Here is a 27,426-nt window from a genome sequence, read left to right on the forward strand (position 1 = left end):
GAGGGAGAAGCAGGCTTCCCGCTGAGCAGGGAGCCCGACGCGGGGCTCGATCTCAGGACCCTGGGATCATGACCTGAGCCAAAGGCTCAGGCCAATGACTGAGCCACCCCGGCACCCCCAAATTTTTTAAACAAAATAGGAGTGCTTGGGTGGTAAGTGGTTAAGCTTTCCTGGTTTCGGCTCTGGTCGTGATCTCAGGGTCATGAGATGGAGCCCCATGTCAGGCTCCGTGCTCAGTGTGGAGTCTGTTTAAGACTTCTCTCCCGGGCGCCTGGGTGGCTCAGATGGTTAGGCGTCTGCCTTTGGCTCAGATCATGACCCCGGGGTCCTGGGATCGAGTCCCGCATCGGGCTCCCTGCTCCTTGGGAGCCTGCTTCTCCCTCTGCTTCTCTCTTTCTCTCTCTCTCTCTCTCTCCCCCTGTCTCTCATGAATGGGTAAGTAGAGTCTTAAAAAAAAAAAAAAGGCTTCTCTCCCTCTCCCTCTGCCCCTTCACCCCACGCTCACATGCTCTCTCTCTCTAAAATAAATCTTTCTAAAAAATGAAATAAAATAGAATAAAATAAAAAAGAACACCAGAGCTACTACCCAAAGTTAGAAGGCAGATGAGAAGTTTATGAACTAGCATCTAATTTTCAAACAAGCAGGCTATCTTGTCTGATTTGCCTCTCACATTAATAATAAGCCACTGAGAAGTAAAATTATTCAATTTTACAAGCTTCTTTAATTTTTTGAATAATTTTATTTCATACTCAAAAATGAAACTGAGCTACTACTTTCATATATTTGTACACTTTAGATCAATATTTAAATTCAAACAAAGAAAATTTATGGAATCTGGCCATTCCTCTTAATTAATATCTGGTAACACAGTATTGGGCCACAACACACTCATTACAAGCCACATCCACAGCTGAATGAGCCCTTTTTGCTTCAGGAAGTTTCAGCCACACTGGCAAAAATTAAATTTCTGGGGCACCTGGCTGGCTCAATTGGAAGAGCACGGGACTCTCGATCTCGCAGTCATGAGTTCAAGCCCCATGTTGGGTGTAGAGATGACTTAAATAAATAAAACTTCTTTAAAAAATTAGATTTCTAAGGCAAATCAGCCAGCCTGCTCCCAAGCACCTCCCACACCCCTACCCCGATCCCCAGCACCATCTTATCCCTCACATCTGAGGCACGCCGCACCGATGGTGGGAGTGCTCTTTTCAGAAGTGAGACCCAAGTGCCCAAGGGGCTGGAAATACTGAACCTGGCAAGGCCCTTGTCATGGGCGTCCCTGACACCCTGACCAGGGACACACTTCACAAAACTGGAAGCAGAAGGGTCGCTTCACACATCCCTGGAAGGGTGTTTGCCCCTGCCCCTCACCCCTCACCACCTCCTGAGGCCTCCAGGCTACACCTGACTTGGTCCAAAATCTGGATGGGCCCATCCAGGCTCAGCCTGCCAGTTCGCAAAAAGAAACCAAGCAGGAACCAGAAAGGAAAGCGTTGCCAAGGACCCCACTGACTTCTAATCTTCCCAGGAGCTACTCTACCAGACTAAACATATAAAACAGAAATGGGACTTTTCTCTCACTGCTTTAGAGAATACTTTACTCTAACAACTATTATGTTCCTGGGAATATTTATTGACAATCCCACAAAGTGCCTAGAAGTGCACTTAACTTTAAGGATGGGGTGCATGAGGATATACAAAAACTTAAATGCAGGCCCTTTGGAGTGCTGTCCCCTCGACCCACCTCTGATGTCAGCCCTGGTTGCTGCAGACACTTCCATGCACGCTCCAGCTCAGCTGACAGCAGGACTCCTCAAGCAAGCACTGAGGGTCTTTGTGCCTCAGCGCCTTCTTGGGAGCCATGCAATCCTGCTCACCTGTTCGGACAGCCAGTGGGACAGGACCCAGTAGCTAAAGGCCCCACCTCCCATCCTCTGGAAAGACATTCTGCACGCTTTAACACGTGGGCTGGTTAAAAATACAGCAGTTACACCCCCATCCCTACATAACTAGAAGAATCTAGTGAGCCCTACGCCCTAATCCTTTGGAGCAGCATTCCTGGCCTACATCTTGTGTTACACCCCAAAAGAAGGAATTCTTACCAGATCCAATTAGAACAGTGGTTCTTAGCATTAACTGCATGTTGGAATCCCCTGGGGACCTTTGTAAAGTCTTGATATTCAGACCACTTTCCAGAAAAATAACACTGAATTGTCTCAGGGTGGGGCAGGCTGCCCAGGGCTCACCCTTATACCAGGACCCATGAGTTCCAACACAGGCCAGGAGTGTAGTCAGCTTAGCCTGCAGAGAGGGCCAAAAGACACAGTGAGGCCATTCTCAAGGGGCCCAGTACTGAGAGTTTAAGACAACTGGAGACAAAGGATCCATGAACGTGGGCGGCAGATAAATGGATTATGTACCAACAGTCTTTGCTTTTCTATAACCGGAATCACACTACAAGTATTCTTTGGAGAAATGCCTATTTCATACAATAAGAGAGCCACTATGTTTTCCCACACAAGTCCATATACCTCTATTGCATTCAATTTTTTTAAAACTCACTAGCCAGCTGTAACACCTTTGTTGAAAATCCACCTCTTGCCCAATGATCTGAAACGCTGCCTTTACTATATACCAAACTTCTAAATAATTCTTTCAGGTCTCTCATCTAGTTTGCTAATAGTGTCTCTCTTGCTCTGCCAGCACCATCTGTTTTCATTACTGTCGTGTCGTAATACATTCGGATATCTAGGAAGGCCAGAATGTTCTGTGAGATTTTTTTAAATTACATTTATCTCTTTAATTCCATCGGAGTTTATTTTAAGGTATAGTGTAAAGTAAGGATCCAAAATGATTAATTTTCCATTATTGCCAACTAGTTGCCCAATTACTGCTTACTGAGAAATCCTTCCATCTATTAATTTATAATGCCTACTTAATAACATAGTATATTTTTTTTAAAGATTTTATTCATTCATTTGACAGGGAGAGACACAGCGAGAGAGGGAACACAAGCAGGCGAGTGGGAGAGGGAGAAGCAGGCTCCCCACTGAGCAGGGAGCCCAATGCGGGGCTCGATCCCAGGACCCCGGGATCATGACCTGAGCCGAAGGCAGACGCCCAACGACTGAGCCACCCAGGCGCCCCAATAACATAGTATATTCTTACACAGTGAACAGCGCATATTCAATTTTCAACTGCCTATTGCCTTCCTTTACCTGGTCTAAGACCCCTGCCCCTGGGGAACTTGTATTCTAGCAGGGAAAACAGACAATAAGCTTTTCAAAATAAATAACCAAAAGACACAGTTATAACACTTTAGAAGGGACAAACCTCGCAAAGAAATAGGAGGTGGAGAGGGTAGGGGGCACTGAGTACACAGCAAGAAGGGGAAGGGGAAGGGGGGGCAGGAACAGGCTGCAATCTGAAGTAAGGTGATCAGGGTAAGGGGGGCAGGAGTAGAGAGAGGGAGAGCAGGCTTTGTTATGAAGAAGGATGGCGAGGACAGGAGGCCACAGCCATTTAAGGAATACAGGAGACCTTTTAAAAACAATTCTCCTGATGTGGGCCCCCTCCAAGTTGATGATGCCACCATCCCTTAGTCAATTCCACCAGAAACCAAAACCACACATCCTCCATGATCAAGCAGTCCCCTCCTTTCTGGCTCATTATCCCCCCGCCCTTCTGAATTGCACTCGGATCCTGTCTAGCCTGGCCCAATGCAGTGCTCGCCTCTCAGGTCCCCACCTTTCCTGTCTTGCCCAGTCCAATCTAAGAGGGTCACAGCCAGAGAGCAAACGTGACCCTCCCAACCTGCTGAACTATCCACAGTAGCTGCGCACTGCCAAACGACCAAGCCCCAAGCTCCTTACTGGGACCCTGAATACCATCGTCATCTTTCCATCCCATCTGCCTGTCTCTCCAGGCTCATCACCCTCCTCCCCATGGGCAGCCTTGTTGCCACGAGACTCAAACCGCTTGTTACCTGTCGGGCCAGTTCAAGCCTCCCTCCCCTTGTTGCTCTTCCAGCAATGTACCAGCCCCCACCCCACCTTCCAGACCCAGCTGCTCCTCTTCCGCCCTTTGAGACTTGACCCAGATACGGGGTATCTGCTCACAGACACCTGTTCCGATGACCCCCACCCCCAACCCAGAGCTCTGTGCATTCTACTCCCTCTCTCAGCACCAGGAAAATTATGTCCTCTCAGAACTGTCCCAGTGTGATTTCCATCTCACTGAAGGACAAACTTCTCAAAGAAAGAAACCTTGCCTGATTTCTCTTTCTTGTACCCATGACTAACCCAGAAATTAGGCACATGAAGAGTACTCAACAAATACTTGTGAGAAGGAAAAAAAAAAAAAGACGTAACTGGCCCAATTTCTACATATACAGGTATGGATCAGGTATAGAAATCAGCCTCCTACTCAAAGCAAATGGAAACACCACTACACTTTGGAAGATATATATACCCATAATGCAAATGTTATTTGCATTTGTTATTTCTGCAATACGTGGCCTTTGAGACTTTCAGATTGGTTGATTAGAGGAGCAGAGAAAGCTGGAAATCCTTTCCCCCACTGTCAGGGCTTTACTTTGTTCTGCTGAGCTGAAATTAAACCCAAATGTAAGTGGTTCTCTCAGGTCAGAGCTGAGGAACCCGAAATGCTATCTGCGCCTACTGCTTTACTAACACGTGCACCCTCCTCTGCGGCATCTGATCTCCATCAGGGTACACAGACACCAAAGCCTGCATGGTGCCTAACAGTCTCCAGTGGAGTTTGCAAAACCATTTGGGGTTGTGGGTTTCTTGCGGAGAATAAAGGCCTTAGGAAAAACATGTCAACAGAGAGAGACGATGAGGGCAGATGAGGAAGGATGTTGTATAAATGGCCAACTATCAACATTACAGTAATCTCAGATTCTGGGGCTAAAAAGGTCCCCAAGGATCCACCTGGTCCAACCCTCTAACCTGAAACACAAAGACACCCAACCTGTATCCCTAGAAAGGAGGCAGAAAAAAACCCTCAGTATTACCATCTACACCACAATCCTAAACCAAGGACTGAAACAAGTTATGCCCACTCCGCTGAATGCTGAAATACTGATATTTCACTTTTACAGCCTTAACATATATAATACTTCAAATACTGTGGACAAGAAATCCACAAAAGCTCCAAACCAGCTCCCGCCTGTGGTTACTGTTGTCACTGTTGTCTTTCAGGCTGGAGGCCACAGGCCTTTTCTCCCGGAATCGCAACATAAAAAGTGAAAGCCACATTCCCACCAAACACTGTTTCAGCCAGGGATGAGATCCCAATGCAGTGTAGATGTTAAGATATCTCTGTGGTTCCTTCGTATTCCACTGTTAATCAACAAGCCAGGAGGAATTTTCCCAAGGATGTTATTTAGCATTAAAAACAAAACCCTTGAGGGGCGCCTGGGTGGCTCAGTCGTTGGGCGTCTGCCTTTGACTAGGGTCCTGGGATCGAGCCCCGCATTGGGCTCCCTGCCCCGCGGGAAGCCTGCTTTTCTCCCTCTCCCACTCCCCCTGCTTGTGTTCCCTCTCTCGCTGTGTCTCTCTCTGTCAAATAAATAACATCTTTAAAAAAAAAAAAAAAAAAAACCTTGAAACACCCACTGACAGTAACATGGAGACTTCGTTTCTAGGTATTGAGGCCACATTGCCAAAGCTCACAGGAGCTGGTGTTTAAGTGGACTGCATTTTTCCAGGACTATTAGGAAGACACACTGGCCATGTGCCTTAGACTCTGGTCAGTCGAAGGCTTGCAAGAGATCCAAGAGTCCTGAATTTATGTATTTACTTATCTTTAGAGAATTCCATATCCTGTGACTTCATAAAGTAAGCTGGGCTCTGACCTAATTCCTTTCCTTCTCCCCTTGACTGGTCTAATGTCATGCATGCATATAGAACTGATTTATCGCCAATCTGTCCTGGGTACTGAAATAGGCTTGGAATGAATTCCCGGACGCGCTTCTCACCTCACCCAATGCCAGCCAAGGAAGGGATCCAAAAGGAGAAATGAGCAAGTCTTTCTGGTCTATTATTCTTAACCTTTCATGATTCCTCCTCCTGTTTCATTTCATTAAATTCTATTAAGACAGACATGAAAGAAGCCTAAAAGAAAAGTTGGCTGAGCCTACCTGGGATTTTATTCACAGTTCACATCTGGGTGGAAGGCCTACATTTTCAGCTTCTTAAATCTGACAGGCTCTCCCAAAATATCTCTCTCCTGAATAAAGCTACATACTTTTGAGGCAATTTGTCATTAATAATAATTCTCACTCAGTGAGATGCTAACTTTGCACAAATCCCAGTAAAACTCCCACACTGAATGGGATGACAACTTTACCAGCGTAAAGATTCAGAGCCAGTATTAACATTTACTAAAGTTGGGTATTGCTGTATTATTCTCCATGCTTTTGGCATGTTTGAAATATTTCAAATTTTAAAAATAATAAAAATCTATTGCCTAGGAAATCTACATCCACAAAAAGAAATGTAAATAAGGATGACTTTTGCATCCTTGTTAGTAACAGCAGAAAATTGTCAATAACCCCGTAAGTCCATCAAAAGAACAGCTAAACAAAATACAGCATTTTCATATGACAGAATCCTATCTTGCAGTTAAAATGAATGAACTAGTTGTAAATGTAACAAAACAAATGATACTGCTGGGCAGGAGAAGAAGCATGTCTCAGAACAGTGTATGTACTACAGTACCATTTAGGTCAAGAGCATGTGCAAACACGCATGCACATACATACATACATGTATACACACACACACGCTGAATCTAGTCCTAAAGAAACCTAAACTGAGGGACATTTTTCAAAATAATTGGCTTGCACTCTTCCAAAGAGCCAAGGTCGGGAAAGACTGAGCAACCGCTCCAGAATGAAGGAAACTAAAGACATATGACAATTAAATGCAACACATGGTTCTGAACCACTATAAAAGACCAGTTATTGGGATAACTGCTCAAAGGTGAACAGAGTCTGAGGATTAGACAGTACTGAAATAGCAGTGGCAATTTTCTGCTTTTAATGGATTTTGGGGTTTTTTTTTAAAGATTTTATTTATTTATTTGAGAGAGAGAGAATGAGAGAGAGAGCACACGAGAGGGGGGAGGGTCAGAGGGAGAAGCAGACTCCCTGCCAAGCAGGGAGCCCAATGCGGGGACTCGATCCAGGGACTCCAGGATCATGACCTGAGCCGAAGGCAGTCGCTTAACCAACTGAGCCACCCAGGCGCCCGATTTTGGGGTTCTGTAAGAGATGTCTTTGTCTGCAGGAAATATACACTCATGTTTTCGGGAGTGATAGGACATCAAGTCAGCAACTGATTCCCAAATGGTTTAGGAAAAATATCCATTCTTCCAACTCATCTACAAGTAAAACCTTACAACATTTACTTCACATCATATACAAAAATTAAGTCAAAATAAACATTAAGAGCTAAAATTATAAAACTCTTAGAAGAAAACACAGGGGAAAGCCTTCGAAACCTTCTTATGTTTTGGATATGACACCAACAGGACAGGCAACAAAAGAAAAAACAGAGAAAATGGAATTCATCAAATATAAAACTTTTAGGGGCACCTGGGTGCCTCAGTCAGTTAAGTGTCTGTCTCTTAATCTCAGCTCAGGTCTTGATCTCAGGGTTGTGAATCTAAGCCCTGCATTGGACTCCACACTGGGCATTGAGCCTACTTAAAAACAAACAAAAAAAAAAAGTAAAACTTTTATGCATCAAAGGACACTATCAACAGAGTGAAAAGGCAATCTACAGAATGGGAGAAAATATTTGCAAATCATGCATCTGATAAAGGGTTAATATCCAGAATAAAGAACTCCTACAACTCAACAACGAAATGATTCAAAAATGAACAAAGCACTTGAATAGATATTTCCCCAAAGAAGACTACACAAATGGCCAATCAGCACATAAACAGATGCTCAACATCACAAAGCAAAAGGGAAATGCAAATGAGAACAAGATCTCACCTTACACCTATCGGAGATGGCTATTATCAAAAAAACAGAAAAGAAGTGCTGGCAAGGATATGAAGAAATTGGAACCTTGCGCATTGCAAGTGGGAATATAAATGGTGGGGCCACTGAGGAGAATGATAGGGCACTTCTTCAAAAAAATGAAACAAAGAATTATGAATATGATCCAGCAATTCCACTTCTATGTATACACTCAAAAGAACTGAAAGCAGGAAATTGACCAGATATCTGTCCACCCATGTTCACAGCAGCATTACTCTCCAGAGCCAAAAAGTGGAAACAACCTAAACATCCACCAACTGATGAACAGCTAAACAAAATGTGGTATATACCTAAAATGGAATGTTATTCAGCCTTAAAAAGAATGAAATTCTGACACATGCTACAACATGGATGAACTCTGAAGACATTAAGTAAAATAACCCAGACATTAAGTAAAATAACCCAGACACAGAAGGACAAACACTGTATGATTCTATTCGTGTGAGGGACTTAGAATAAACAAATTCAGAGACAGAGAGTAGAATACTGGTTACCAGGGGCTGGGACGCATGGAGGGGAATGGGGAATTAGAGTTTAAGAGGTAGAGTAACAGTTTAGGAAGATGAAAGAGTTCTGGGGATGGATGGTGGTAGTGGCTGCACAACCAACATGAATGTCCTTAATGGCACTGAATTGTACACTCAAAAATGGTAAAATGGCTAAAATGGTATGCTTTATATTTTAGCACAATTTTTAAAAAGTCCTATGATATACACACTCTCAGAGATACGACGTACTTTCTATGGGTATGTGGTAAATGTGTAAATAAATTCTTATTAAGTCTGGAAGAAAAGGCATAGAACTTACTAATGGTGTTACCTCCAGAAATGAGAGATTATAGTCAAAACCACCCTTAGGCTATCTTAAACTTTTAATTTTTTAAAAGGATACTGATTTTACATATTATATGTAACAAAAACTGATATAAAAACGGTATATTATGGGCACACGAGAAAAATAAAAGACAGGAAAAGAACTGCTTCTATAAAAATACCTTTCTGCCCAGGAATACTATAAAAACTCACTAATAAAAAAAAAATAACATTTCCAAACTGGTACTTTCCAGTTAATACACTGCTTGCATGAAATTTAAAAAACAATAATGGGAGATTCTTCCCAGGAGAAAATGAAGGGGGCACAGGGACAACATGAAACCCGGATGGGGGCGGGGGGAGGGAGAATCCACAAAGCGTAAGGCCAGATCTAGTCTGGATTTTGAAATGAAATTTTACAGGACTTGTACTTATCCCCTGAAGGTTTCATGACCCAACAATGACACCACCAACAGTTAATAACAGCCTTTGCCCTCCCTGCAGTCAAACCGCACTGTGATTCCTGAACAGAGCCACTGCTTGGGGGGATTCTGTGGGCATTGTGTTCCTGCCTGAGCAGGAGGAGTGGAGAATGGAAACAAGGCCACAAACTTAGATCTTTCCACTACACAGAAATTGAGGCTTCCGGGCTCCACTTTCATGCTTAAAAATAGAAAAAGAAATTGACTTCACATTTTATGGAGAGTAGTCAAAGGAATACATTTAATGTGAAGAATCTTCATAGAAGTGCTGTTCTTTTTTGTTTTGTATTGACAAAAATAACTAAGATGGTGGAACAAAGCAGGTAGAAAGTGACGATTATGAAACTCTTGACCTGATACCAGCAAGCGGTCCACTGGCTTTGGTCAGGCATGACAGCCTCCTCTAGCCCCGGATTTCCACTACGCCTCTGGAGCTGCTGCTGCCCTTCTGACAATTACCACCCACAATTTCCAAGATCAATGAACACCAGGAAACATACTTTTCCAAAAATAAATCTTTTTCTTCCTCTGACAAGTTCCGAACACTTAGATTTAGAAACTGCCCTAGAGATACAAGTTAAAATGGCATATATAAATCAAATTCAACATAAATGTTTCTTGGGCTCTTTATGATTTCTTTTTATAAAGTTTTTTGCATTGGGAGGAAAGCTGGCTGATAATGAAATACGTGGCTTCATGCTGACTTGAAGAAGGGGACCTAAATCCCTGAAACTTGCTTCTTTGTTGTTTGACATCATCAAACAGAGGTTCTGGCTTTATGTCCAAACTGTGCCCAAGGACCTCGCAGAACCAGGGGTGAGCATCACACCCCTTGATGTCTAAATGTCTGATCTCATCCTAGAAACTCAAAGAAACTCATGCCATGGAATCCCCTCACTATCCTGAATTGGAGGCAGGAATGGGATCTTCCTAGTAGTGAACTGTAGGAGGTGAGACTTTACAGTACATCCCACTGCTCAAACCCTGGTATAAAAGAACTCAAACATGAATCATTTATAAAAAGCCTTACCGTGGGAGGCAGAACACCAGAGTGGCCGAGGGCCTCCAGACTCTCTCCATGTCTCTCATCTACCTGTTGCAAGAGCTCCTAACTGCTATCCCTGCTGCCCCCTCCCCAGCCTGCATTACAGTCCAGCTTAGCCACCTCTGCAAATACACACAAATGCTCTCAAGTTCCAACAACCATCCGGCTTTCTACCCTAGCCACAAGGCCTCACATCATTAGGCCTGGGTCACAGTTCTGCCCTCATTGTCCTACCCTCTCCCTGATACCCTCTAAGCTCCAGCCACACTGGCCTTTCTTCCACTGATCAACCCAGGGCTCTGCACTCACTGATTCCTCCTTCAAGCACATTCTTCCCCCAGGCTTCATGGGCCTGGCTCCCTCTCAGCTCCACCTCCTTCCCTAGCCCTCATAACTAAGGTAGTCCCCACTCCACCAGCATTCTCTACACCTCACCCTGTTTTGATTTCTTTATACAATCACAACTTTAAATTATGCTTGTTTTTGTACATGTCTCACTACAGTGCAAGCTCCATAAGGGCGCAACATTGGCTCAGTGCTGTAGTACATGCAAAGCCAGCACAAAACAGGCACCCTATCAGTATCTGTTACACACAGAGATGAGAGGGTGGTGGGTGGGTGAGTGGATGGTTGGATGGGCAGACGGATGGATGGATACATGGCGGATGTAGAGGTGGATAAATGAACAAGCAAACAAATGAACAAAAAATGAGGATGGGCCATTAATAAAAGTATCAACCACTATGCAACCAGTGCCACACCATGCAATGAGGATGCAAAGGCAGGAAGAGCCCACCCGGATGGGCCCTAAGGTAAGCATCACGAATGAGGTACTACCTGAAATGGACCTTAAAAGATGGGGGCGGAGGGGAGAGAGGGGACAGGGAAGGAGTTCATTTCAAGTGGATGACCAGGAAACAAGGAGAAAAACAAAAACAACAATCAAAAACCAGTAAACAATCTGCAGGAAACTAGTCCTACAATTTAATGTGAAAAGCTTTTACCATGAACTTAAGTAATACATCATAAAATATGAACCCCTAACAATGTCCCCTGTGTTTAAAAGTAAATGATTAGCCAACTGCCCACAAAGCCTCAACATTCATGCATTCCGTTAAATTGCAATTCTCCCAGCCAAGGCTTGGGTGATGATCACCCTGGGTTTTTATTCAAGTCCCATGAATAAGTCAACCAATGAATAAGGCATGTCTGGTCCCAAAAAACCAAGAGAACTATGCATTGCTTTTCAAACCAAAAATCTCAAGAGCGTATGCCACTGCAATCTCACCCAGCCACTGGGCAATCCACACATTGGGTTCATCTCTCTTAAGAAACAAGTTTTCCAGAACACCTGGGTGGCTCAGTCAGTTGAGCATCCAGCTCTTGATTTCAGCTCAGGTCATGATCTCAGGGTCCTGAGATCGAGCCCCGAGTTAGGCTCCGCACTCGGTGCAGAGTCTGCTTAAGATTCTCTCTCTCCCTCTGCCCCTCCCCCAACACACATATGCTCTCTCTCCCTCTCTCTCTCTAAAATAAATTAAAAAAATAAAATCTTAAAAAAAAAAAAGGGAAACAAGTTACTCCACTGGCACATGCCTCAATGTCACTCAGCAGAGGGGCCCATCATCAGTCACTCATGTACTGAGCTGTTGTTCTATCGGCTTTTCCCTGACACATCTGTAATTGTGTCAAGAAGGCACCATGCTCTGGGAATATTTTCATCACTGTGGAGTGTATGGGGGTAGGGGGGAGGAACTGAGGGGGCACTGATGAATAAGAACAGCCTCATATGTGACCTCAATAACAAGCCCAGCCATCTTGCTTCCTGGCAGCTGCAGTAACACAGGTTGTAAAGTATTTGTAGACGTCGCATCTGTGGGGGCCGGGGGGGGGGGGGGCGGGGGAAGGTGGTCCAGAGAGACCAATGCCTGGAGCAGATAAAAATGGCAATGTTCAATTTTCTCTGGTCCAGTAGTTCTCAAATGTCAGTGTACAAAGCACACAAAAAGAACTAGTTAAAAACGTAAATCTGCTACTCCTCTGCCTTCCACATCTAGACATGCCAGGAACTCTGGTTCAGAAAACCAGCGGTGGGGGGAAAAGCGCCAAGACTCTGCATTTTAATATGCACCCTCCGTGGCTTGAAGCCTGTGGTCTCAGCTCTCAGAGTGACTTTGGGGGAAAGAGAGTATGGAATCCCTGCACACAACAGCCCCCAGCCCACCAGTATCTTCATTTCTTTGGGGCCTTCTGAGAATCTGATGAAAGCCCATTTTTTATTTCTATCACTTCCACACCATTCTTTTCTCTCCATTAGTAATGCAAATGTTTGAACAAGGCTTTCTATAAAACACCACTGATGTGCCAAACATCTTTCTACAATTATCTGGAACTATGAAGCTCCTAATAAATTAGCTAAAAAGCTAAAAATTCCCAATTAAAATCTTAAGTCTGTATAATTAAAGTACGCTATGCTCAAAATATAAATCCATGGAAGGATAAAATTCACCTCCCTCCCTTGGGAATAAAAAAAAAAGATGATTAGGGGGGCCTGGGTGGCTCAGTGGGTTAAGCTTCCAACTTTTGACTTTGGCTCAGGTCATGATCTCAGGGTCCTGAGATCAAGCCCCATGCTGGGCTCCACGCTGAGGGTGGAGCCTGCTTAAAATTCTCTCTCTCCCCCTTTTCCTCTGCCCCTCCCCCCCCAAAAGCTGCTGGTTAATCCTTGGCAGGTCAAATAGTAACGTAAGGAGTTTATGGGTTTTTTTTTTTAAGATTTTATTTATTTGAGAGAAAACACACGTGCTCATGCAGGTGCACATGTGCAGGGGGGAGGGGCAGAGGGAGAGGGACAAGCAGACTCCCTGCAGAGCAGAGAGCCTGATGTGGGGCTGGATCCCAGGACTCCAAGATCATGACATGAGCCGAATGCAGACACTTAACCAACTGAGCCACCCTAGGCACCCCTAGGATTTTGTGTTTTTAACACAACCACAGATAAGATTAGAAGGTTAAAATAACTAAGAATCTGCCCAAAATACATACAAAGAAGCAAAGCCCTTAAACTTTAAATGCACTAACCCATTAGTGCCCTGAGAGAGTTGTTTAATCTAGTTGATTACAAATGTTTCATGTGTCAAAGGTCGAGAGCATCAGTTTTTAATTTACCAGCCATATTTCAATAGGAGGGACCCAAACTCTTTTCAATTTTTGCAATTTCAGTAACACATGTTACAGATTCAAGAAGGTAAGATGAAGGTCAGTCGATCAATCAATCAATGTGTCCCCAAGCAGAGATACAATCATGTACCTCTCGGAAAGTCCTTTTTTTAATTCTACAGTATGCCAACTTAGGACAATCGTCTATATGGAAAGAAATTTAAATGATAAAACAAAAGCAATCCCTCGCAGCTCCCCCAACTAGGAAGAAGCCAGCCTGCTTGGAAACATCTTCAAGGTTTCCAACCTTTCTGACCAGCCAGGTCTGCATGCCCCAGGCTCGGTGCCCCCTCACACGCATTGATGGGACTCAGCAGAGATTGTGGTTGCTGGTGAGCAGAGGGCAGGGCTGTGGGAGGTCAAGAGCCCACCCAGCCTCCATACCCAACCCACCCTCCAGAGGGTTATGCTGCCTTCCTAGTTCAGGAAAGTGAGTGTTCACATTGGAAGAAAAATAAGGGTGATTTCTGTAGCCCAAGAGGTCTGGCCAGGTACCAGCCCTGTCCTGTTGGAAAGCCTGTGTGGCAGGCGAAGTCCCAGGATGCAGGGTCACCAGCACTCCCACCATGATACCCTGACAAAGATGAACAGCAACGACAAAAACAACATAATGAAGAAGCTCTTACTAAGTTTCTGCTTCTGTTTTAGTAACATTTCAGTATTAACAAAACAGGACTCTAAGTCAACATTTGTTTGATATATCAATGTGACAAAATGAACTAATGACTGGAATAAAGGAGAGGATCTGGGTACCATTTTGGCAACCAGACTTGGAAGCACATCCTTGTGGCAAGTCAACAACGCAAGCCTGGCTCAGTTCATGTAAAAACCGAGATGAAACTAATAGAGATAGGGAACTCACACGTGGAGTTCGAGCCTTAAAAAAAAGAATAAAAAAGTAAAGACCTACACTAAATAAATGTAGTTCTATGAAAAAATGCAAACTTACGGGCATCAACATAATTCTTCCTTATATTGAGAATAATTCTCATTAAATTTGAACCTCAAACTGGAACATGCAGGAATGAAAAGCCCACCTTGGTGCACCTGCAGTAGGCTGCCTATCCTCCATTTCACCTTCAGGATTCCATAGCACGGATTACTAAAAAGGCTACCCTGTCACTGGAAGTACAAATAAATAAAACCAAACGGAGCTCTTTCCCCACCCACCTCTCTACCCTACATATTTCTTTCTGATCCTACAGAAGCCATAAATGTCTCAATCCAGGCATTCCAAAGTTTCCAGGCATAGGGATGGATCCTTGATGATAAGACAAGTCTATGGAGAAAGTTATAGGTGAAGTGATGATGATATTCAGAGAAGCATAAAATTAAAAGCTCTGGCACCATTTTTCACTGGTCAACTTAGCCCAGCAATGTGTCAATTAAACACGTGAGCTAGTTCAAAGATCTGTATTTGAAAGTTCATTTTTTCAACTCCTTCCAGCATTTCAATTAAGTGAGGGTTTCAATCACACTAAATAAATGAAAATATAAATAATTAATGGCAATGCTATGGACTAGGTGGACTCTGGGCCTGAGGGAATAGCCCCTCAATTACAAAATGCCCCTCCCCATCTGCTCACACATACATGCAACCCCCTCTTTGTGAGACCCTGGCAAACACCCCCTACTTAAAAAGGAAGGGCATTTAAATTAAAGCAAGAGCAGGAAGAAGCTTCTCCCATCAGGAATGGCTAAGGAGGGTGTTGAAATCTCCCAATATCTAGCCATCCACAGAAGAACTCATGCACTAGCAATCTTTTCTAGGTAATCATCAGCATGTTCCTCCCAGAATCGTGTTCTTCTGCAAGAATGCAACAGGGAAGAGAGCTTCTAGCTGGTGGTTCTGCTACTGCTTCCATGCCCTGTTCCCTTTGGAAATATCTTTCAGAGCAAACACATTATGCTCTTGTTGCAACTTCTTCTGTCAGAATACATCATGGGACCCACAGAGCAGCCTATAAATGTATGGGGCATGCTGCCGATGCAGCCACAGAAAAGCATGCGGAGGCTGCACTGCCAGTTCCAAGAACAAGCAGAGACCTGGTTAAGGCAGGCAGACCACCAGTCACCTTTACCAGCTCAGGCTTCACGAACAACAAGTAACTGCATCACCCAAACAGAGCTCTGGGACTCGTGAAAATAAGAATCTACCCCTCACTGAAGTGGAAGTTTGGGAACAACAACCGAGAATGCCTCCTCCCCTCCGCATCCTTAAAGGTCAGTGAAAACCTCTGATCCCCTGGGAGGCCGGCCTGGCTTGACCGCCCCAGCAGTGGCATCGGCCTTCTCGGAACCTGGGACATTCACAGACAGCACAGCTCACCGGCCCATGACACAGAAGTCCAAAACAAACTACGCAACCCAGGCTCACCTCCTGGGACATGGCAGTGAACAAGACCAAGGGAGCTTGAGTTCTAGGAGTGCAATGGACAGAGGAAGAACAAGGAAACAAGCAGATAATAACAGAAGGCCAAGTGCTATGAAATTAATCATCAGGGTATGGTGACAGAGTAGCTGGCAGGGGCTTGCTCGGGACCTGATGGGATCAGAGGATCCCTTCTGAGGAGGAAACACGGACACTGAGACAGGAGCCAGAGGTAGGAAAGAGCTCAGTCTGTTCTCAGAGCAGGTAAGGTGTAGGGACCAAGGGGCAGATGGCTGAGGAGCAGGGTGGACGGAGCCACAGAAGCCTGGGCACTCAGGCATGCTAAGTGACAGGAGGGAACTTAGATAATCTAAAAGCATCTGGAAGGCGCTGAAGGGCCTTAAGGAAGAACAGGACATGATGGTCTTGTGACCCATCCTACGCTGTCATATACTACTCTTTACCCCCCTTGCTGTTATTAACCTTCCAGGTTTACATTGCCCCAGATCTACCCCTGGGAGCAGGGACTGGGTTGCAGGACTTCTTTCCCTCCATCAGGTGCCCAGTATACTGTCATGTACTAAAAAGACACTTGATGCATAAATACACACACACACACACACACACACACACACAGAGCACGCATTTGTCCAGATGGTTTAAAGAACCTGTATTTTTTTTAAGATTTGTATTAGTTATTTATTGGCGGGGGGGGGGAGCAGAAGCGAAGAGGGAGAAGCAGACTCCCTGCTGAGCAGAGAGCCTGACATGGGGCTCGATCCCAGGACTCCGGGATCATGACCTGAGCTGAAGGCAGCCCCTAAAGAACCTGTATTTTAAAACTTGCCAAAAGAACTATTTCTCTATAATGTACATAGTTTTCACTACTAATTGGATTATATTGAGAAAATAAAACATTTGGAATTAAAAGCTCAACTGACAAAAAGGCATGCTTATCTATCAGTGAAAACAATTTGGCTGCAGTCTTCCTACCAACACAAAAGCAAGCAAATTAGCTATTTGCCCAAAGAGGAACCCCCTTATTTTTTTTATTATGTTCACTTAGCCAGCATATACTACATCATTAGTTTTTGACGTAGGGTTCAACGATTCATTAGTTGCATGTAACACCCAGTCTTCCTGAGAATGGAAAGGCAGAGACAGACCACAGGCAAAGAGGCCGGCCCCCACCATCACCAGGGCCCTTGCATGTCTACTTGTCGCCACCTACTGGAGAGCGAGAGGACACAGATCTGCGCGCGGTCACAGGGTCTGAGACTCCGGGGCCAGTTAACAAGTAAAACAAATGAAATTAATACAGCATGATACATGCATTTGAAGAGACCGTTCCTAAAAGAAAGACTCAGAAATAACAAATAAAAGGCTTTCTTGGGGCGCCTGGCTGGCTCAGTCAGTGGAGCACGTGACTCTTGATCTCAGGTTTGTGAGTTCAAGCCCCACAGGTGTACAAGCCCCACATGTGTAGAGATTACTTAAAAATAAAACAGTAAAAAAAAAAAAAAAAAAGACTTTCTTACTCTAATAAGCTAGCATGCCTCATTAGATGTTAAAAAGAAATCATGCTTATATATCTTTATGTTATAAAGAGGAGGCACTGATTTAGAATGAAAACACAAATTGGACTAAAATTTTTCTCCAAATAGAGTTAAAGCAGACTAATAGATCAGAACTACAAGACAGCAATCACACCAAACTAGAGAGAGTGAGCAGAGGCAAGAGGAAACCTGGGAGAGAACCACCGGTGTCCCAGAAAACAAGATTCAAGACCATGCAAGCGGCAACAGTGGTAGGAGCTGCTGAGCGGCCAGATCAGTGCCTACCAGGCACAGAATCAGGCAACATGGAGCTCAGGGGGCCTCGGCAGGAGCCTCTGCAGATTACAGTACACTGAGCAGGCGGCAAGCAGAAAGGAAATGGAGGCATTTCTCAACTGGAATGCTCGGGAATATTTAAAAGCCACAGGAATTAGCTGGATGAGTGAGAGAGACAGACTGACCCGACAAGAGGACAAAGGGCTTAATGGAGGCTGCCAAGAAGGTAAAGGGGAGGCCGGGAGGGGCGCCACACCCCAGGCTGGTCTGGCTCCACCAGATACAGGCTCACAGGGCCTTGCTTGTAGAAGGGCTCACCCTTGGCTTCATGATCCGCTGTGACTGTCCTGAAATTCATTATAATTTTTTAACAAGGGGCCCCTCATTTTCATTTGGCACTGGGCCCCACAAATTATAGAGGCAATCCTGGCCCAGGGGAGGCACTGGCCTCAGCACAAAGAAGGGCAGCTCTGCTACATACACAGGAAGAGGCGGGTGGAGAAGCAAGGTCAATGGCATCCGATGGCTTCTTTGTGAAGCAGAAAGACAGCCATCTGTTATGAACAAGCAATAGAGCAGATGAGGGGGAAAGGTTAATAATACTCCACGTAGGGTGGAGAAATTTGGCCGACTTCATCTTAACCAAGGGATCGAGGTTAACACCACCTGTAATAAGACAGATCAGTCTCATGTACTTCTCTATGATGCACTGAGAAAGGCACATCACTATTGTGCTATTTGATATTCCTGTCAAAACACATAACCTCAGTGTAATCAGAGAGCCCAAACTGAGGAATCTTCAACAAAACGCCAGTACTCTTGAAAATCGTTAAGGTCATGAAAGACAAGGAAAGACTGAGGAGCTGTCACAGATTAGAGAAGAGAAATAACAATTAAATGCAATGTTGATTACCCTGAAATAGAAAAAGGACATTAGAAGAAAAAAAAAAAAAACTAGTGAAATTTAAGTAAGGTTTGTAGTGTAGTTAATGATGTGGGAAACAAAGGCAAAAGAAAAGTTAAAATTTCCTCACTATTCACAGCCCCCTGACACGTCCTTGAAACAGGCAGAGTGACATTCCTGTAGGAACTCAGCTGCCTCGATGTTAATACTTTGCTAAGGGCAAAAGACAATCTCAGCTTAACTTTATCCCAACCTCCCAGATCCTTTAACATATAAAAATTCGTTTCGAAATTTCCTTTATCTCTACCCCCAAGATACATGTTAGCAACCATCCTCCAAGCATATGGCCCACTGATATCCATCTACAGGGTCTCATGACTAGGGTTTTACTGGTAATAAATGACCTTTTACTAACAATAGCTAGCCCCCTCTGGTTCCTGGAATCCTTGCTTCCAAAATTCCTTAGAGATTTACCAGCGCCCTCCCAACTTGAACGTATATCATCAGTTGCTCTTCACAACTCCAGTGCAGCTCCTTCTGCCCGCGGGTCCTGTCCCCATGCTTTAATTAAACTCCCCTTTTGCACTGAAGACGTCTCAAGAATTCTTTCTTGGCCATTGGCTCCGAACCCCAACATTCCTCCATCAATTAACGATATTACATCAGTATTAATCTCAGCGTTCCATCAGTGTACTATGATTATGTAAGGCAATAAAGTTAGTGGGAGCTGGGTAAAGCGTCCAGCGGAACTGTGACTCCAACTTCTCCTCATGTCTCCAATTATTTCAAAATAAAACATTTAGGGTGCCTGGGTGGCTCAGTCGTTAAGCGTCTGCCTTCGGCTCAGGTCATGATCCCAGGATCATGATCCCAGTGTCCTGGGATCGAGTCCCACATCGGGGTCCCTGCTCAGCGGGAAGCCTGCTTCTCCCTCTCCCACTCCCCCTGCTTGTGTTCCTGCTCTCACTGTCTCTCTCTGTCAAATAAATAAATAAAATCTTTTAAAAAAATAAATAAATAAAAATAAAACATTTAAATTTTCATGTGGATTTTTCACTTGTGATTTTCTTTAATGTTACAGTTATTCCAGGAACTTCAATTACCACCTTTGAAGTCCAGCACTACTATATAAGACATGTTCCTGCTTCTCTATCAACCCAAAGTATCAGCAACAAGTAAGAAAGGTTATGTTCCCCTTAAAAATAATAACTTGGAACTAAGAAAAAAACAAAACAAAACAGTCAAACAAAGAAACAAAAAAATCACCCACGGGTAAATTGCTTATTTTTTTAGTTTCAATAAATGGAATAAAAATTTTAAAAATAAAAATAAACCATGGCCCCCAAAGCACAGGAACCACAGGCATTTTTCTCCAAAAACGGCTGGGAGGTGGCAAGCATTCAGAGACTATTAGATTTCTCTTCAAAAAACAATGTCAGTGACCTCAGATTTTAGGCAATAATTTTTTGCTTCCTGATTTTGAAAACTGGGTTTGCCTCTTGGTTCTGCCTCTTAGCAGCTATGTGACCTTAAGTTACTGCTTAAGCATGGTGCCCCTATTTCCTCATCATACCCTATGATAAAGATTAAATTACTTACTACATTTAAAAAAAAAAGAAACATTAGAGCAGCATCAGCACATAGGAAACTGTATTGGGAGAGGCAGGGATGAAATTAGGATGACACGAGATTTGGGGCCTGGCTGACAAGGTAAATGGTAATCCCATGAATTTAGGAAAAAAGAAAACAGAGGGAATGTGTGGAGGTGGGGTGGCAGGAGTTTCCTTTTAGCTTTCTGCATTGGAGAGGACCATCAACTGCAGGCTGTGAATTGACTTAAACCAGTCTGATTTTGCATATCTATTAGGTTTTTCTCGGTTGATAAGAGTAAGCACCCAAAGAGGAGGAGAGTCTGCTATCCTACTCTGGACGGTATCAGGTTATACTGATGGCAAGTCTTAGATCAACTTCGGCCATACACACAGACCTCCATATTTAAAATGTGAATTTATAAGCAAGTAGGCACAAAATAATTCACATCAGCTATTTTGTAAGGCTGACAGAGTTAGTACTCTGTCCCACTGGCTGTCACAATAACATCTTCGTAAGAAGTTCTGCAGTGGCAGATGCATGAGGCAACCAGTCCTCAGACCCGTGCTGGACAGGGGACTATTTTGATATCAGACATTGTCCAAAAGGATTCAGACTATGGGCTGCTATCTTCTCCTACTCTATTCTTGTGAAAAGAGTATCTCAAAAGTATTTTATTCAATAAATATCAATGAAAGAAACGTTATAACTTTGAACAGGTCATACAGCTTTATATTTATCTAATACTTCCCCCACTTACTGCATCATTTCACTTCACAGCATCCTAGGAAGGGAGGGAGGGTAAGGGGAGAAGGAAGAACAGAAATGTCCCTTCGGTTCTCACTCCTCTGCCTGCTCCCAAGTGTCTCGAAGGCTATTAAGTGGACACATTAATTAAAGCCTCAAGAAGTGTTAAGCATCTATAAGAACCATACAGGTTGCAAAAACTATCACAGATGTCCTTTCTCTATTTTAATTAAAATTCTTCCTCCAAGCTTAGAGAGCTGGCAGCAAATCCAGGTCAGACAGTACTTTAGAAAAATAAGGATTTACAAAGAACCTCGGGAGGCACAGGTACCCACACCTGGGACAAAACCCACTCTTGGTAACTGTTCCAAACCCGTGCAGAGGCCAGGTCAGGCCTCAGCGGAGCTGTGCCACTACTCTGCTGCCACCCAGTGGCATGTGGGGACTAAGGCACCTCGCAGCGGGGAAGAGCTGGGCTCTTGGAAAGGACATTTTCTCTGGAATCCAAAGTCAGGAAGAGGTAAGGGAGAAGTGCTGTCCAGCCTACCACAGCACCAAGGAGATGCAGTGTAAACAGATGCATTCTTGGGAAGGGATGTATTAAAAGAGATATTAGTTTGCTACAATGAAGTCTTTCCTCCACCCCAGACTGAGAACTGCTTGAGGGACTCAATCAAAGCTAAAAGCCAGGAGACAGACCCCAACAGAGTCCAGGCTTACCTGCTTTGGGTCAGAGGTAGCAGCACCAGGAGCCGGGGACTCCAATTCTATGGTCACAGGCCCATCATTCTGAATGTGGACTTGCATGTAGGCACCAAACTTGCCATCTGAAAGAGCAACACAAACAGTTATGAGAGGTTTCTCTTTCTAAAAAGTCACCTAGATCAATGTAATCAGAAACATGAAGAGTAGGACTAGCCAGTAAACACAGGAAAAGGTGGTCAACACCGTAAGTAGGGAGAGAAATGCAAAATTAAACAGCAGAGGTGCCACTGTAAGCCCTACATACTTGGCAAGAATGAAAAGATCTGGGAACACCAGGGTCGAGAAATGTGGGCTTACAGGACTATAGAATGCCCCCACTTTGGGGGGCATTGTGATGCTTGAACAAACTACAACTCTGGAATTCCACCTTGGTGAGTCTACTCAGAAATTCTTACACAAAATCAAAACCACACTGAGGTACCACCTTACACCTTACACCTTACAAGGTGTAAGGTACACCTTACACAAGATACCATTAGAATGGCAAAAACTGACAAGGCAAGAAACAATAAATGTTGGAGAGGCTGTGGAGAAAGGGGAACCCTCTTACACTGTTGGTACAGCCACTTTGGAAAACAGTGTGGAGGTGCCTCAAAAAGTTAAAAATAGAGCCACCCTATGACCCAGCAATTGCACTCCTGGGTATTTACCCCAAAGACACAGATGTAGTGAAAAGAAGAGCCATATGCACCCCAATGTTCATAGCAGCAATGTCCGCAATAGCCAAACTGTGGAAAGAGCCAAGACGCCCTTCAACAGATGAATGGATAAAGAAGATGTGGTCCATATACACAATGGAATATTACTCAGCCATCAGAAAGGGTGAATACCCAACTTTCGCATGAACATGGATGGGACTGGAGGAGATTCTGCTAAGTGAAATAAGTCAAGCAGAGAAAGTCAATTATTATATGGTTTCACTTATTTGTGGAACATAAGAAATAGCAGGGAGGACATCAGGAGAAGGAAGGGAAAAATGAAGGGGGGGAATCGGAGGGAGAGATGAACCATGAGAGACTATGGACTCGGAGAAACAAACTGAGGGTTCTAGAGGGGAGGGGGTGGGGGTATGGGTTAGCCCGGTGATGGGTATTAAGGAGGGTACGTACTGCATGGAGCAAACAATGAATCATGGATCACCACATCAAAAACTAATGATGTACTATATGGTGACTAACATAACATAAAAAAAAAAAAAGGATATTCGAGGGTGTTCAGTCTGGCAGTGTTTATAACAGAAAAAATGGACAGAATCTGTCCCTCACTGGGGGGATGAATGCATAAACTCTAATTCCTCAGTGGAATACTATGTGGCAGCCACATGGGTCAACAAGGCAAATCTCAAACACATGATGTGATATTTAAAAAGTCACTTGCTGGGCCGCCTGGGTGGCTCAGTTGGTTAAGGGTTTGACCCTTGATTTCAGCTCAAGTCATGACCTTAGGGTCGAGGGATCACGCCCCATGTTGGGGGGGGGGTCCACGCTCAGCAGGGAGTCCACTGCAGATCTCTGTCTCTCTCCCCCCCTTTGTCCCTCCCCCCACTTGCATGTGTGCACATGTGCATGCTCTCTCTAAATAAAATAATCTTTAAAAAAAAAAGTAACTTGCAACAAGGACATATCATTTTATACCATTTATTCATTTATATGACACTTTCAAATATCCAAAACAAGTTATATTATTTATGGAGAGATATATATATAAATGAAAAAAACATGAGCAGGAAAGAGAAAAGCCAAACACGGGACAAGAACCACATTCACACCGAAGAGAAGGCAGGGGGTGGTGGGATTTGAGAGAGACAGACCTCAGACCAACATGACTAGCTGGGTAGTGAGTACACTAGCATCTATTTTCTGTATGTTTCATAATTAAAATTTTCAAACAAGTTAACTATAAAAGGAAAAGGGTGAGGTGGGAAGGGAGGGAGGGCCTGCTCCCTCACGGTGCGAACCATCCCAGGCTCCCTAGGATTCCTTTCAAAATGGCCACGGGCTGCCCCGGAAAGAGCTCCTCTCTGCATCCTGGTCCAAACCTGCTAACACCCAAACCCACTCAATCATGTCTGACCAATCCCCAAATGCTGAATTACATTTATAAAGAAAGCCAAGAATACGCCTTTAGAGATGACGCCGTGGAGTACGAGAATGTTGACTCCATCCATCCAAGTACCGCTGGTAAGCCTTGGGCTTAAACACTGCCGATGACACATACAGACACTTACTCCAGGGGACACACTGGTCTTGACAATTTATCAATTAAGTTTACTCATATTAAATTTATCAATTTAAATCCAAAGTAAGAAAAGAGTTGGGTCCAGAATTAAAATAGTATGAGTCCTCAGAAACAGAACTATCAGGAACTCTTCTGCTGCCACCTACCATTAAGGAACAAAGAGAGCATATGAGACCCAGTCCACATGTGAAAACCACTCACTGCTTTTCACTCACAGCAACCATGTGCCAGGCATGGTGCTAGAGACCACAGACTCAGCTCCCAGGCACAGACAGCCCTGGCACTCATGAACCCTGTGGTCCAGGATGGGGCACAGCTGGGCACATCGTGGTGACAATGCAGTATGGCAGAGACCTTGAGGGATTCTGGCTCTGGAGACCAGAGAAGGGTCCGAGTCCTCCTTGGGGAGGGAAGGAATCAGAAAGGCTTCTTGGATGAGGCTACACAGGGTGCAGGACTTGAAGGACAACCAGCACACAGGCTGGAAGAGAGGGACAGGCCCAGCCCTCACAAACTCTGAGGCTTTGGACAACTTTCTTAACCTCCCAATGGCTCAGTTTCTTGCCTGTATCACAGGGATGCTAACAAGAGGACCTAAAACATGGGGAAAATTTAATGAGACCGTGCATGCAAGTGCTTGGGACGACGGCTCACACACGGTGTGTGTAAAATCAGCATTTGCTCTTATTGTTATAAAAAGTCATGTTCAAGGCTTGTTCATGTTCATTGTTATAAAAAGTCCTGTTCAAGAGGTTCCATACAACCATAACCATGCTTCCCAAACTGTGCCGTGCCACGTATTCCTTGAACAAAGAATGCTACAGTCACATACTTTTGGAAAACCACATTTGTTTGAACTCTCCTTCAGAGAATCACAAAGCACAGCAGCATGTAACAGACTCTCAAGATGTCCTTGGGTAGGGGCGCCTGGGTGGCTCAGTTGTTAAGTGTCTGCCTTCGGCTCAGGCCATGATCCCAGGGCCCTGGGATTGAGCCCCGCGTCAGGCTCCCTGCTCGGCGGGAAGCCTGCTTCTCCCTCTCCCACTCCCCCTGCTTGTGTTCCCTCTCTCACTGTATCTCTCTCTGTCAAATAAATAAAATATTAAAAAAAAAAAAAAAGATGTCCTTGAGTAGAGAAACCTATTTAGTTTCTTTACCCTGGTAGTTCCCAAACTCCCCTGGGCAAGGAGCCCCAATTTCACACAAAACATCCTTTACAGAGCAGATGACCCTCTGAGAGAGACCAAGGAAAAGAAAAGCACCAAATAGACACACTAGGCCAGGGCAGGCCAGCCTGGGGCCTCCCTGGCTCCCTCCCTGGAGAGCAGCTCTGCTCTCAGGTCCTGGGCTCCCTCAGACACCAGACCACTACCGCATGAGGTGACCTCCATGCACCTCTGCTCCTGCCACCACAAGCACACAATTTCCATCTCGGACTCCTCTCCCCAGTATCACTCCCTCCACTGATCCTTACCTCATGGAGGGTCTTAGCAAAATGGGCATACCAACGGCCGGTTCTCTTCAATGCTCAGGCAGCAGCATTAGAAACTACATTAGAAGCACCCAAGCTGTTTGCCATTTTTACAGGCAAGATTAACCACAGTCCTATCGCGCAGCCAAACGTGCTCAAACAATGGTGACTTTTCTTCAACTCCTATCAAATTGAAGCGGCCATTTAAATCTACAGGGCTTTTGTTCTATCCATGTCAGACTAGCTAAAAAGACATCAGCTGGGAAGGAAATCATGTGTTTAATTGCATGCTAAAATTATGGCTACAATTAGTAGCAAATTTCAGCCGCTGCTCTCCTCAGGGAAGCTGAAGGCAGATTCAGGAGGAAAGGAATTATTTCCGACCTTGAATTTCTGTTGCCAGGATATACAGCATACGCTTCACCATGTTTATCACTCCAAGTAGCAAGAAATTTATTTTCTTTTCCAGTTTTTCTTCAGTTATGAACAGAACTATTATCTGAATTTCCATTTGTACAGACAATAAATCCAAAGACATGTTTTAAGAGGTCTTAAAATGGGAACATTTTTTCCAGTTCAAATCAAACAGTAAAGCCCCATGAAAAATTATACTGGCCAGAGGAAATAAAAACATTTTTAAAAATAATCTTAAAAAACAGAAACATATCTGCAGAACTACCGCTGGGCTCCAGTGGTGATATAATCAAGTCGTCCTTAACTCAAAGTCCCAGGGTTCTGTCCAGAGCCAGAGAGGCACGTCAGGCACGTCTGTGCCACGCGTTTCCAGCTGGAGCCCCAAACCTGCTGTGACCTGGTTTCCAGCAGCCACTGTCCAAGGCCTCTACCGGCTCTACACCAGTGCACCCCATTCACCTGCGAAGGCTGACATCCCACCCCTTTGAACAATACTTGATGATGGTCACCACTCCCCAAGAAGCCCTGCCCCACCTCTCCATGCCCTGGCTGGTTCAAGGATGACAGCAGGACAGTCACCACAAGGAGGATGCATGTTAGTACAGGCATGGCCCTGGGCCCACAGTCTGGCAGTCAGGGTGCAGGAAATCTGGGTCCCTGTTACTGCTGTCACTCCCACCGCTGTCCATGGTAGAATATGGGCAAATGGGGGTGGGGGCAGGGGACAAGAAAACCACACTGAAAGAACACGCTACTGAAGAAAAATGGAGAACAAAGGGCCTGATGGTTTCTTGGACGGGCTGGGAGCAAGCCCATACACTTTCCACAGCCAGCCTGCACAGCCATGACCAGGCTGAGAGTTGGCCTACCTCTGGGGACAGGTCCTGAGCCTTGGGCCAGCCCACCTGAGCACATCCCCAAAGGCAGCTCCCCCTGTCACTAAGGCAAAGTCCTCACCACCCAGGCTTCCTCTTCGTTCTATTTAAAGCTGTTCAGAGCCTGGGCAGGCAGGGAAGAAGGTTACTGATGGAGGCTCCAACATTAGGTGCACCGGCTGGGAACCAAGAAATCAAGCAAATGTGTGGAACCGGGAGACTCAAAATAAGCATTGGCCAGGCAAGGGCCACTGCAGCTAATGGAGTTTGGTCTAGACCCACAAGCTTGCATCACGCCTGGAGCCTGGGGGAGTGGACCCTGGTGGGCCACAGGCACTAGGGTAGCTCTGTCCGCCAGCATGGAACTGCTCCTCTGAGGGTAGTGTGCCCCCGGCCCCACCTCCCCAGAGGGCTCAGCTGATTTGGGGCACCACCAGGAGGGCACAGATTCCCCAGTGGGCTGATCTGGCTCAAGGGAGCCTATGAAGCAGAGGCCAGGGCTCTGGGAGCTATCAGCAAAGACCAGCAGCTCCAGCAATGGCATTTCCTAAATGACTTGGCTGGGGAAAGGATTCAGTTGCAGGAA

The 27,426-nt window shown here is 44.8% G+C and overlaps 1 protein-coding gene across 1 annotated transcript in view; it reads right to left on the minus strand.

The window, feature by feature from the left end:
* The window catches only part of DTD1 (D-aminoacyl-tRNA deacylase 1), a 174,478-nt gene that overhangs the window by 125,101 nt on the left and 21,951 nt on the right, over nt 1-27,426 (minus strand). Inside the window, exon 4 of the mRNA XM_028112993.2 lies at nt 21,798-21,904. Coding sequence (XP_027968794.1) covers nt 21,798-21,904 — 107 coding nt within the window. The remainder of the gene's footprint in view (nt 1-21,797; nt 21,905-27,426) is intronic.

This window comes from Eumetopias jubatus, unplaced genomic scaffold, assembly GCF_037043125.1.
Source record: "Eumetopias jubatus isolate StellerSeaLion01/CBP00866 unplaced genomic scaffold, mEumJub1_p1.0 scaffold_9, whole genome shotgun sequence".
NCBI lineage: Eukaryota > Metazoa > Chordata > Mammalia > Carnivora > Otariidae > Eumetopias > Eumetopias jubatus.